Genomic DNA, 13910 nt, shown 5'->3' with positions numbered 1-13910 from the left:
TATATTATGTGCAGGGACAGGTATGTGACAGAGGAGTATTGCATGCTTGATATTTTTGTGCTATTTTTACTATGTTCATTTGTGAACATTCAACAAAATATATATGAAATTAATGAGTGGACTTCCTTCAGCTGTGTTGCTCTTGAAACGAGTAAGAACCAACCAGGTAGGCTTCAGCGGTAGAGGGATCAGCTCACAATCTCAAGGTTGTGAAATTCAAATCCTGATTGGAGGTTGACTCAGCCAATTTTCCCTCTGGGGTTAATATAAAATTATTACCACTTTGTTGGGGAAGTCAACTGGTTGTCCTATAAGAATGTGGAATTTCCACCACTGGTTCAGGGCTGTAAACAGGAGTTTAGCACCGCCTCAGTGCTCATTTGAGCAGGAAATCACCGACTTTTTTGTTTACCTTGTTTACCTTAGAAGTGTCTTAGTCTGTCTTCTGGGTTCTTTCAGTAAAGTCACCCACGTAAAAGGGAAATAATAAAATAATAAAATAAAACAATAATATAAAATTCTCACGACGTTTCGGCCACAACACAAGTAACCTTCTTCTGTCTTAGTCTGGTGCTCTATCATTGTGTTATCTATATATTCAGAGTGGTCCAGATGTTTTGTGACCCCCCCATTTAATTCACAAAACCTTCATATTTTTAAAATAAAGTTTCTTCAAAACAGAAATGAATACACAAAGGGGGAAAATGTTACGAGTCAATTAATTGGAGGTCACAAAACATCTGGAGCACCCTTCAGAATATAAATAACAAACAATAACGTCAATGAAACCAAAATAATTAAAATACTTGCTGGATTGTGTGACATTGTGTGTTTTATGAGCAAAAATGTAGTTATGCTTTCTGAAAAAGTTGTTGAGACTCAGTGAGACTCTCATTGATAAATAAGCGTAACAACGACAATAACCCCAAACAATGCGAATGTACAATTTCCTCAATAAATGTTAGCACATGTTTGTCTTTGAATAAAGTAACAAAAGTCTCCTTTTTTAGTTATTCTCCATGGGAATTCATAATCCTAAACATATGTTATCCTAAACTTACCTTCAGCGTTGTCTTACAGACATATTTTCAAGGAGTTTCCTTTTTTTAACTCGGTTCAGTCTCGCGTCATGGATGACGTAAGTATATGGCATTTTACACTTAAACAAACGTGTAACTTACGGTTTGATTTCTATGCAGTGATACCAGTTTTGTTTTGCTCGGTACTATACATCTTCATTACTGATGGTAACTATGTCTGTGGAATGTACCAAGAGGGTTGATATTAATGGTCATTACTAAGTGAAACAATCATAAGGTTACAACGTTTAAGATTTCTAGAGGTAATCATACAGGCATATTTAACACGTAGGCTTTCGCGATCAATATTATTCACCATTCTGGCGAATTGCCCGATGATGCTGGATGTAATTACCAGCGAAACGTCGTACTCAAACTGTAAATGTTGTGGATTCACTCTTCAATACACTGGTGGGCTATAGTAGTGAACTATTTGTCTTTTGTCAACGTGACACTTTTTTGCTGATTGGCCGTGTCGGGTGGTGGAGGGTTACGACACATTTATAAATAACGCGATCTAACCCAAAAACCTTTATTATGAATACATGCATATCATGCAAGCATATGCATGCTATAATGAGGTGACTGAACAGCAGAGTGAGCGGCTCACAATCTGAAATTTGTGATTTCAAATCTAGGTTGGGGGTTAACTCACCCCATCATCCTACCAGGGTTGATATAATTGGTACCACTTTGTGGATGAGTCTGCAGTGATTACCCAATGGAGAGACAGACTCATCCCCAACTTAACACCGCCTCAATGCTTAATTGTGACTAACTCTGCCGAATTGATAACACTTGCACAACTTCCAAGAGGCAATGACAGTACCTCATATGAATGCTGGATATGACTTTATACGATGTTTAACAAACTTTGTCTTACATTTTTTAAAATTAAGATTCTGTACACAAACAGACCTGTAGTGGTTTGTGCTCCAACTGGTTCTGGGAAGACTGTTATTTTTGAGCTGGCCATAATTCGACTCTTAATGGAATGCCAAGGGCCCTCCTACAATGCAAAAGTTATTTATAGTAAGTACGTCTCTTAATTGTTACATTATACATTGTTGCAATTGCCCACACGGTATTGTATTCGTACAACAGCAAGCACGCTTGATGTAGACCTGTGTGAGCATGAATGTGACGCGCACCCCCTAGTGGCCCCCATCAAGGCACTGTGTCGGGAGAAATTCGAAGACTGGCAGAACAAGTTTGGAGCACTCGGCATTCAGTGCAAAGAGCTTACCGGAGACACGGACGTCGATGACTATTTTGAGACACAAGATGCCCAAATAATATTGACAACACCGGTAAGTGTTGAAAAAATAAATAAGCTGACAATACGCCTCCTTCACGTAGCTGTCCTTCCACATTAAAATTAAGGGTATATTTTTTAGACATCCCATCAGCCACCACACGACCTTCTGGGATCATAATAATTTCAGCAGTATTGGTTCAACACAAGCAATACTCTGGACCGGTTTTGCTTATCACTGTCTCATTAGCAGAGTCAGGCTTTCTTAAGCCTATTTTTCTGAATTGCTCGATGTGTATAGGTGAGGACCCACTCTGTTAGATATGGGTCCTAGTTTGATGCTGACCTACATAATACGGAACACAACGTAATGTCTCACCTGTGCTCAGGTTTCTCATTGGCTCCCAGTTCACACCCGCATTGAGTTTAACGTTCTCCTACTCGTGTTCAAAGCCTTCAATGGGCTTGCTGCACCTCACATCCCGGAAACGATTCAACCGTACACTTCGCAAAGTTGATTCAGCCGTACACTCCACCGGGATCTCTCATATCCACCGATAATTCTATACTCGGGTGTGGCACGCTCCCAGAGTGTGAACCTGGGGTCACAGGGCTTTTGTTTGTACATTGTAATGTTATATCTCTACTGGGCTCACTGACTTCATTTGCTTGCAGGAAAAATGGGATAGCACAACAAGACAGTGGCACGACAGGTCTCTCGTGCAGGTCGTGAGGCTGTTTCTGATTGATGAGGTAGAGTACATGACTGTATTGTTCTTGGTTTTCCTCGGCATACTTTTGTAAATACAGCGATACCCCCATTTACTCCCCCCCCCCCCGCCACCTCACATATCGCAAATACGTCGTCACTTCATGGATACCGCGACCTGTTTTGCGTCGCCTCCACCCACACATACGTCGATGACAGCATCCGTCCTTTCTCGGGTCCGTCACTTCAGCCTTCGCCTCCACCTGCCCTGTAAATTGCTTCGATTGACGTCGTTTGGATATTCGCTATCGCACCTTTCAGGAACGCATCCCCGACGTAAACCGGGTTATTCCTGTGCACAGTATTGAATTTATAGGAAGCGGCCACAGTGGTGTGATGGTTAGCGCGCTGGATTTGCAATCCAATAAAGTGACATAGTTATACAGGGACTCCTTGACTTATGAGATAGACGTGTGCCTGGAAAGGTACGCGTATCTCAAAATCGCGTATGTTCAATAGCAATTTTCCCAGAAGAAATAATGGTACAGGAGGTGGTTCGGGGATTTCACTCGCACTCGCTGACGTAATCGCTTTTATTATGCTAGCCTATATCAATACAATACATGTACCCACAATATAATACTTTACATTAAAAAGAAAATCACGTAAACTCTAATTTACTTCCTATAAAATAAAGAAATCCGGTATTGCTTGTTAAGACGCCGGAGTTGCGTTGCGGAGGGGATGGATGGAGGCGAGGAGGGAGACAGACTTAGAGTTAGTGAATGCCGTACAAGTATAGCGCACGAGTTATCGTACCGCACTGGTTGCTGGCAACGCCGTTGGGTCGCGGTGCCAGGCTAGGGTGGCGCATCTCGTGTTGCGGATGACGATATTCCGAAAATTGCCTAGCGTATGTCAATATAAAGTCTAAATACAACGCGCGCGTTATTCCAAAATGACGTACCACAAAAGCAGGTAAACCGAGGATTGCATGCATACGGTTACAGTACCTAATTTGAATATATGGTCATCGAATTGAAGTGGGAGTACCATGTGTTAATTTTTCGATCATAAAGTTGGACCCATTCAAACAACTTATAAAGAAGTTGCTGGCATTTGTGCCCAGGTGTCTGAGATGTTGGGAATTTCGTGGCAAGACAGAATACTGTAAGCAATGCAGAAGTCTGGAAGAGTACACGACAGCTCAGTACTTCAGGGTGGTTCATGCTTGCAGGATGGGGAAGGGCCAATTGCCGATACAGGCATTGTAATGGTCTCCACGAGTTTGGACAACTCAAGGAAAAGAACCTGAGACAAGATCGTGGGATACTTCGATAAAAAAAAATCATGGAAGTTGCGTCGTGTTATGCTGTGGGTCATGGTGCAGGTACACACAGTAGGGGATGAGTCACGTGGTGCCACCTTGGAGGCTGTGGTCAGCAGAATGAAGACGCTTTATAACCTTGTCCCTCCAACCTCCACAAAGGATGCGCTTCAACCGCTGCATACCTGTGCGGGAGTACGGATCATCGCCCTGTCAGCCACCATTCCCAATATAGAAGATGTGAGTTGGCATACTTATTATACATTGTTTAAACATATACTGTATCGCTACAATCTTGATTTGAAGCTTTCGTGACTGCAGAAATCCATACACTTGGGTTATTTCGGTGAAGTCACGTATATATAATTTGTATTTATTTTATACCTATGTGACTTGAGCGAAAGAACCAAAGAGTATATATTGCTATAACATTGATTAATAGCCAGGTGGCTCAGTGGTAGAGCGAGCGGCTCGCAATCAGAAGGCTGCGAGTTAAAGTCCTCGTTGGGGGTGCTAACTCGTTCCATGGTCCTTCAGGGGTCATTAAAATCAGTATCACTTTGTGGGGGAGTCAATATTGGTTCTACGGATAGACTCTCCCCCGTTATAAGAATGTAGAATGTCCACCGCTGGCTCAGGGCTGTAAATAGGATATGAGCACCGCCTCAATGCTCATTTGAGTAAAAAAATAACCTTCACGTCTACTATAAACTAGTTGCATTTAATTTGTAACATCCACTGTTAAAAGGAATTTGTGTCATCTTAATCAAGTTGCACGTGGGCAAATGCCCAGACATTCTTTTTGACTTATATATATAAAATATGGAGAGGTATGAATACCTCTCAATGCATTTAAATTAATATTTGTATATCCTCTACAAATATTGCTGAGGCATCCACCTTTCTCTTTCTAGGTTGCCGAGTGGTTGTCTGATAGGGATGGAACGGCAATCTTTGTAAAATTGGATGAAAAGCATCGGCCTGTGAAACTCCGCAAAATCGTGTTGGGATTTCCTTTCTATCGTCTACAGACTGCCTTTAAATTTGACTTGATACTCAACTACAAGCTCGCAAAAATTATACAAACATATTCTGAGCAAAAGCCAACGCTCATTGTGAGTACATGTCTTATTTGTTGTTCCAAGTCAAAATGGCATGATTAGTTTAATTGCATATTTTTTTAAATTTAAATATTTTGCATGCATAGCCCTTAAATATGGAATATGTTAAGGTGTATATGGCCTCCATTGACACATACATAGCAAACAGGAAATGCCATGTGGACAAAAATCTCATGTGTAGCCTTAACAGACTTTTGGGGGAAGTGCTGGTGGAAGTGCTGGTAAGCGAGCACTTATGAAGACCATCATGAGCACACGAGGGGGTAGGTGGGCAGCACCACGCCGGACCGCCTTTGTTTCCCCAATGCTGATGTTTCAGTATCACAGCAGGTACTCATTTGAGGCTGAGTAGACCTAAGGAAGCCCCAGAATTGGTTGAAATATTCACCGTCGCTTTTGATCATGAGCGGGAATCGAACTCGGGTAACAGGGTTTGTAGCACGGTTCACTAACCACCACTCCCCACTTGAATATCTATAACCATGCATATACAATCACACAACGGCAATATCCCCTGTTTAGTCTTTACAAGACTCACTTTCAGTTTTCTCAGTTTCATTTATTTGGTGTAGAGCCCTGTGAGCCATCCGGCTCTTGAATCGGGTGCAACTGCAACAAACAAAAACATGAACAAGAAAAACATGATTATTCTTAGCTCTTTCGGTAAAGTCACGTTGAAGGGAAACAATAAAATAATAAAATATATATAACAATAAAAATTCTCACGACCATAACACAAACGGTCGTCATCAGGTGTGAAAAGCAACGGCAAGAAACATTTGAAAGAAGTGTCGGTTCGCATTAATTAATTTATTTTTGAACAGTGTTTTTATTTATAAAAAAAACGTCAGCGCCGCGTGCAGCGATTTGGCAGTTTATTTAGAAGGACGAGTCCATCTATGTTCTGAAAAGAGGAGGGGGGAGACGAAAAATTAATGTATGCTGTCTGAAAGCCACTGTAAGTGTGAACAATCAATTAAGACCTGAAATGGTTTATCAAATCCTTCCAATGATTGCTAAGCCAGAATTGTGTGCTCCATTTAGAAAGTGTTTCTTTCGTGGACGGTTTGGTAACGCTGGCGCGCAAGCCATTTAGAAGAGGTGGGTGGCTCTGAAGAGAGCCTTTGGGTTGGTTGAGTGCGCGAGAGATGAAGCCGTAGAGAGTGCGGCCCTGGCGCTTGAGGGCGTAGACCACGTCCGTGGCGGTGACGGCCTCGCGCTGTCTGGGCAAGAAACCTTTAGCGAGCACCTGTAGAGGCCATACACATATACGTTTGCGCACACAAAACGTTATAAAAGTATGCATTTATACAATGAATATCACACCTAGTCAAGCGCACATATATAAATATTAAAATGGTTTAGGCCTTAGCTATTTCACGTGTATTCCTTTGGAAGCAGGCATACTTTTTAATAGCGTGCATTGAAGGCACCTTGTGGTTATTCTTTTACAGTTCTGTGCGACGAGAAGAAGTGTTCAGCTGGCTGCAGCCACACTGGCTAAAGATGCTAAATTCATGATTGATTTCCAGCACAGGCAGAGGTAGGCGTGGGAATTGGGCTCTAGACATATTCGTGTTTCGCAAATGTTCTGTGATTAAGATATTGGTGTAAAAGTAACGGTCAAGGTGCCGTCCTCAAGTTCCTTGTTCGAGCCACTGCTGGTGTTAACCTCCGCTTGAGAGAAAAAATATGTTGAATGACTCCAATATCCACGATGATGTTGGTCGCGAAAGCCTACGTGTTAAACTGACTTCATAATTTATTTTGCAATATGAAATACGTACCGAGGCCCTTCGCTCTTATTTGCCTTAGGCCCCTCATAAGTTTAATCTGGGCCTGATCATAATGCCTCTAAGGCCCAGGGAACAAGGTGATCAAGGGGAGATTGACACATGTGATTGTGAAAATTCCATACTTACACTATGGCACCAAGTCCGTCCGTAGTAATATATCACTTGAGAGAGAGATGAGCGTGCAGACACATCATCATCAGCCATGATCAATCCACTGCTGGATGAAAAGCCAACTGATATTTTTTGTTCAGTGTGCTGTGAAGATGGAGTAAGCTCAAAAGTTTGTGCCGTGGAATAAAAATGCTGAGAAGCACTACTCTAGAGGGATATTGGTCTACTCTTTCACATTGACCAGACGTGTTGGAAGAGGCAGGCGTACCCACACTTTACCCCACTACGTGCGACCTACCAATTTATGTATTTATACACTGCTCGGTGGACAGGGGCAGTGTGGGGGGGGTTTAAAAGATCGCGCTCGAAGGTGGAATTGATTACAAGTCTAGCGTGCTCACCACTATACCATATATACTGGTCATTTATTGTAATTTCAGACTGCAGAAGCATGCTTCTTGCCTAAAGGATATCAAGTTGAGAGGTAAGCTTGTAAAGCCCTCACTGTTTTTAACGATGATTTAAAATAATTGCATCAAAATATCAAATTCACATTCGCGTAATTTGTTTTATTATTGTTGTAGATTTGCTGATGAAAGGAATTGCATACCATCATGCAGGGATGGAAACGTCTGATAGAAGAAACATTGAAGATGCTTTCTTGCAAGGAGAACTGCCAGTACTGTGTACGTAAAATATGAGCATATTATTTGTTCATGGAGAGATTGTAAATTGATATATGTGTCCATGCATCAGGTTTGCATGTGGCTTTGTGAAATTAGTAGGGCTGTTATGTGTGCATATTTCAAGATTACAAACCCATACTGATATCTAACAGAGTATCCTTGCCTGTAAGCATCTGGCAGTTCACCATCAATGGTTCAAGCAAACCTGACTGGTGCTGAGACACTGAACGTTGAAACTGATCCAGAGTTCTGCTTGTGTGTTGCACCAATGCCGCTGAAATTGTGGTTACTAACAGCTGCCTTGTGACCAACCGCATGTGATACATTTGCTGCCAGATACATGATGACAGTAATTTGTAGAGTTCAATATTTTTATGATGACTTATTAACTTCACCGAGTTACTTACGCTATGTTTTGCGCATTGGGGCGGCAGCGCGCTTGACGATCGTTACAGAGGTTACACAGGTTCGCATTTGGAATGTGGCAATCCGTTATGGTTAATACTGCAAGCGTATGAATCATAGCATACTTTGTGCCGTCTGCTTAAGAGTGGACATTAATTATCCCGTGGCATGATTTGAAGAGAGTAGGCTGTTGTGTGCTGGTGTCGAGGTCCAGATTTGAAAATGTTCCCACAAAATATCCAATCAGGAAGCATATAGCAATATGGCTGTCGCCTGATGAAGCTAGTTGTAATTACTGGTGAAACGTCGTACTCAGTTTGTAAATTCTGTGGCTTGGCTCTCCAACACACAACCGGTGTGCTGTACTAGTACACTACACTATACACTACATTATACACTACACTACTATACACTACACTATACACTACATTATACACTACACTACTATACACTACACTACATTATACACTACTATACACTACACTACACACTACACTACACGTTACACTAGTGCTGTACTAGTGACGAATTGGTCACGTTCTGTTTACGTGACAACCCTTACGAGTTGGCTGTGGTGGGTGGTGGCGGGTTTTAACGACACATTTATATATATCTAACCCAAAAACGTATATTATGGAGCATATAGCAACATTGCCCCTACTGCGAAACTTCTGCAGAATATGTGCACACACAGCGCTTTTTTTCGTGATTGCCTTGTGATAAAAGAATGGTGCAAATACCGAATGTTTTTATTTGATTTGTCTGCAGTCTCTACAAGTACACTGGCTATGGGTGTAAACCTTCCTGCACACCTGGTCATCGTCAAATCTACCATGCACTACACTGGGGGAGGCATGGTGCAGGAATATGGGGAAACAGATATTCTACAGATGATTGGCAGGGCAGGAAGACCACAGGTAGATGCACATATTCTGACTATATTGGTTCATACATCCTTACTTTTCGGAACTAAATATCCGTTTTCAAAACTTAAATGCATTGTGCACAAATGTATTCTAGTTTATTGGATCCCATCTCTTGAAACCCATCATGTGGACAATATAGCATCTATTTTGAAGAGGTAAAGATTTCTTGCTTATTTGTGCATTGATGTTGGTGCCCATCTACTATATACAGCCCTAAGCCAGGGGTGGACCTCCTTAATTCCAATGGAATGGGAGAGTCTTTCCAAAGGACAACCAATGTTGACTTTTTCACAAAGTGATATTTATTTTATCGACCAAAAGAGGGATGATGGGCTGAGTCGACCTCTAACCGTGAGTTGAACTCACAACCTTCCCATTGCAAGATGGCCGCTCTACCTCTGAGCCACCTGGCTGCTGCTGTTGCTGCAGAGGTAGAGCGGCCTTCCGATTGCAAGATGGCCACTCACAACCTTCCCATTGCAAGATGGCCGCTCTACCTCTGAGCCACCTGGCTGCTGCTGCTGCAGGATGAAGTGAACTGTTGCACTATTCTTGCTCAATTATGAATGTGTCATAGCATGTTCACCATTTGTTAAAACATATACATGTGCTTTTATTTAGCAAAATAGCAAAGCGTCAATTCCAATAGGCTAACAAGCACAAGTAATAGATCATAGACGCGTGTCGCCATGCTGGAAGTGGGGAGTGGTAGTGTAGCGGTGAGCGCGCTGCGTTATAAAGCCCGAGTGACGATTATCTTAACCGGACCTGGTGCTGGCCACCCACCCCCTCGTGTGCCGTGCTTGCCTTCATAGGTGTTCGCTAACGGCACTCGCCCCAACAGCCAGTTAAGGCTCTACGGGGGATCTTTGTATTTTGTAGTAGTATATACCTGTGGTAGCAAGGGTTTGTGGATTTTTTTTATTTAAAGCTTTCGTGACTGCAGTAATTCATATTCTTAGCTCTTTTGGTAAAGTCACGTTGAAGGGAAACAATATATATTGTTTGTTTGACTTTACCGAAAGGTTTGTGGATTGTGCATATTTGTGTGTCATACCCACTAGAGATGGCAGTACAGAAAGTTGGTTATGAACCCATATGTGTGAACCTGTGTTTCCCCCAGGAAGTTTCGTTTCCTCCCAAACACAAAACATATCCAAATAAATCAGGCAAATATTTCAATGAAGGATCCATCTGCATTTCCTGAGACTCATTAAAGATTTTCCTGCATTTAGCTCATTATTAGTATGGCTATTTATCTATTTTTATGTGAAGTAACATACGTGATATCGTTTACAGTTTGATGTTTCAGCCACTGCGGTGATATTGACAAGAAATGAATTGAAAGAAAAATATGAACAAATGCTAAGTGGGACCCAGAAACTAGAAAGCAGGTAGGACACTAACGGCAGTTTTGTTATTATATGTATATATTGGGCATGAACATGTACATATTTGTGAACGTTATGTATAAAGTCAGCATCGGCATACACTGCCCGCTGAAGGCCTTCTTAGCCGTAAACATCCTTCACAGTCCAGTGATACAACAATCCACGTATTCCATTACCTTGGCTACCACTCCATCGTTAGTTTTGAGCACTGGTCATCATTCCTACTCGTGACATGTCCTGCCCAAGCTTACTTATTTTTCTTCATAGCTTTGATGCCTCTAACGTCATCAAAAACAGACGCTGCTTCTTCTTGTTCATGCTTTCTCCCTCTCTTCCCTCCCCTCTCATTACCCCGATATCTTGGCCCCAGTGACTCCTCCGCCTTAAGTCTTTGATGCATAAAAATGCTGTGACAACACAGAGGTTATGCTTCTCGGCTCCGTGCACTCAACTTCAGCTCATCACCCACAGTAACAGACACAACGTTGGTGGCTTCTGTGACCCTGCTCCGAAGTCTGAGGCCTATTTGAAAAATGAAAAGTGAAATGTGAAATTCAGAAGTGATTTTTTTCACCTTCAAAGTATTGTCAGCACGACATCATGCTTGTCAAACTATTATGCAGATAATTTGGATAATGCGTCTCTTCTCTCTTGTCGATTATTGCCATGCCATCTTGTTCGGCATGCCTCCTGCAAGAGTTCTCAATAGGCTGAAATTCTAGATTTGAAGCTTTCGTGACTGCAAGGATCCATACTCTTCGGTTCTATTCAGTAAAGTCACGTAGGTAAAAAATAAAACAACAAAAATCACGACGTTTCGGCCACAACACAAGCAGCCTTCATCAGGTGAAGGGATCAGGCTGTCTCGAGGACAGCGCTGAAGTGGAACACAGCCACGCTTAAAGGTCGCGGTCTGAGCGTGGCTGTGTTTCACTTCAGCGCTGTCCTCGAGACAGCCTGATCCCTTCACCTGATGAAGGATGCTTGTGTTGTGGCCGAAACGTCGTGATTTTTTGTTGTTTGATTTTTTACCTACATGACTTTACCGAATAGAACCAAAGAGTATAATAGGCTGAAATGTTTTCACAACGCAGCTTGCCTGACTTCTGCCTATAACCGCTCCATCCGAATATATCACACATGTTCTGGAATCTCTACTTTGGCTCTTGGTGAATCTCAGAGTCGACTCTGAGATCGTGTTACTGGCCTATAAAGCACCCACCTACCTTTGGGACTTTTTGAATCCCAGTATTCTATCTCACAATCTACATTTCATGGATTCCAGTCCTCTCTGCATCCCAAAGATGAGACAGCACTCCAAGGGCGATTGGGCCTTCTGCTGTGTGGTTCCCCGTCTGTGGAATTCCCTCCCCAGCCATATTCGTGATTTTGGGCATTGTCGATGTTATTAAGTCACGATTGAAAACTGACGCCCATACTATTTCTTTGGAACACTAGACCAATTACTTAGTGCAAAGTATTAAATGTTGACATTGTCACATGTAACAGCACGTTGGTTCTTTTGAGGAGAAGTACCACATCAAAATAAACATTTATTTTGTATTATACTATCTTGTTCATGATCTTCACAATTTCACGCTGTAATGAAAACTTTCTCAATTTATTTCAAGATACGTTCAGAATGATGTCCTACACTACTATACACTACACTATACACTACACTATACACTACACTATATACTACATTATACACTACACTATACACTACACTATACACTGCACTACTATACACTACTATACACTACACTACTATACACTACACTATACACTACAGTATATACTACTATACACTACACTATACACTACACTATACACTACACTACACACTACACTACACACTACACTATACACTACACTATACACTACACTATATACTACTATACACTACACTATACACTACACTATACACTACTATACACTACACTATACACTACACACTAGTGCTGTACTAGTGATGAATTGGCACGTTCTGTTTACGTGGCAACCCTTACTAGTTGACTGTGTCGGGTGGTGGCGGGTTTTAACGACACAACATTTCTATATTTACGCGATCTCACCCAAAAAAACTATATTATGGATCTGGCAGTTCACCTGCATTGGCTCACACAATCCTGACTTGACACTGAATTGCAAAACCGGTCCACAGTTTTGCTTGTGTTGAACCAATGCACTAAAACATTGTGTGAAACCATCTTTGGGTATTTTGAGCCATTGTGCCTTTGCATAGATCAGCTATTGTAATATAAAACAGTAATTTTAGCTGTAATTACATTTCACGTTTGGGGCTTTCAAAAATATTATGAGCTGACTGGAGGAAATAACACGTTTGAATGTTCTTAAGTACAAAGGACACAATTACGGTATATTTGTAAGGAGTGAATATTAAACATTCTGACAATTTAGAGTTTGTTCATTGACATCAAGTGTTTACGTAGTTTTGACTTTGACTATGACAAGATATTCAACTGTTAAAGCCATTTTAAGTACATCTCAAGCGATGCATAAAAAGGCAGCATACTGAAAAATAAATGTACTCTGTACGAATCACTGATACAGAATTTGCCGCTGGTCTGAACAAAGAGGACATTGAGAAACAACTTCTGCAAGGTATAGTGATATTAACATAATCTAACATCAAACTGTAATTTTACTGGAATAATAGTAGACAATTTGAAACTGAGAGAAATACAACTGTTTGCTTGTGTTTTTCGTACGTTACTGTCTTCAGCCACCACGCGACAGGTCAAGACACTTCTGTCTTTGATTCTTCCCCCTGGTACTGATGCTTTCCAGTCCTTGTGAATTCCCTCCCACGGTCTCACTTCTCAAGCTCTTACAACCTTGCTCAATTCAAGAAACCTGTCTACTTGTTAGAAGATGAAACACTGAGAATAAAACCCATATACGCAGCCTCTGAAAGAGCCAGTTGGTCAATTCAAGTTGTTCCTTGTGTTTCCACTACAAGCAGCATGATTTTCAATGATTTAAAATTGAGACAAATTGAACGTTGATTTGAAGCTTTCGTGACTGCAGGAATCCAGACTCAGTAGACAAAATTAAATAAAACAAAACATCATAAATAT

General features: G+C 41.5%; 1 protein-coding gene across 1 annotated transcript in view; it reads left to right on the top strand.

The window, feature by feature from the left end:
- The first annotated feature begins 6 nt into the window (after positions 1-6).
- The window catches only part of LOC142920183 (putative ATP-dependent DNA helicase HFM1), a 35079-nt gene continuing 21175 nt past the window's right edge, over positions 7-13910 (top strand). The window contains exons 1-12 of the mRNA XM_076062650.1: positions 7-20; positions 1081-1138; positions 1979-2111; positions 2238-2389; positions 3010-3087; positions 4434-4610; positions 5285-5485; positions 6946-7034; positions 7839-7882; positions 7983-8084; positions 9258-9406; positions 10715-10805. Coding sequence (XP_075918765.1) covers positions 7-20; positions 1081-1138; positions 1979-2111; positions 2238-2389; positions 3010-3087; positions 4434-4610; positions 5285-5485; positions 6946-7034; positions 7839-7882; positions 7983-8084; positions 9258-9406; positions 10715-10805 — 1288 coding nt within the window. The remainder of the gene's footprint in view (positions 21-1080; positions 1139-1978; positions 2112-2237; positions 2390-3009; positions 3088-4433; positions 4611-5284; positions 5486-6945; positions 7035-7838; positions 7883-7982; positions 8085-9257; positions 9407-10714; positions 10806-13910) is intronic.

The sequence above is a fragment of the Petromyzon marinus genome, unplaced genomic scaffold (assembly GCF_048934315.1).
Source record: "Petromyzon marinus isolate PM22_M1 ecotype Great Lakes invasive population unplaced genomic scaffold, UKy_Petmar_22M1.pri1.0 PM_G_Scaffold_7, whole genome shotgun sequence".
NCBI lineage: Eukaryota > Metazoa > Chordata > Hyperoartia > Petromyzontiformes > Petromyzontidae > Petromyzon > Petromyzon marinus.
Note: the sequence above shows the minus strand (reverse complement) of the source record. Positions and strands in the feature narration are given on the sequence as shown.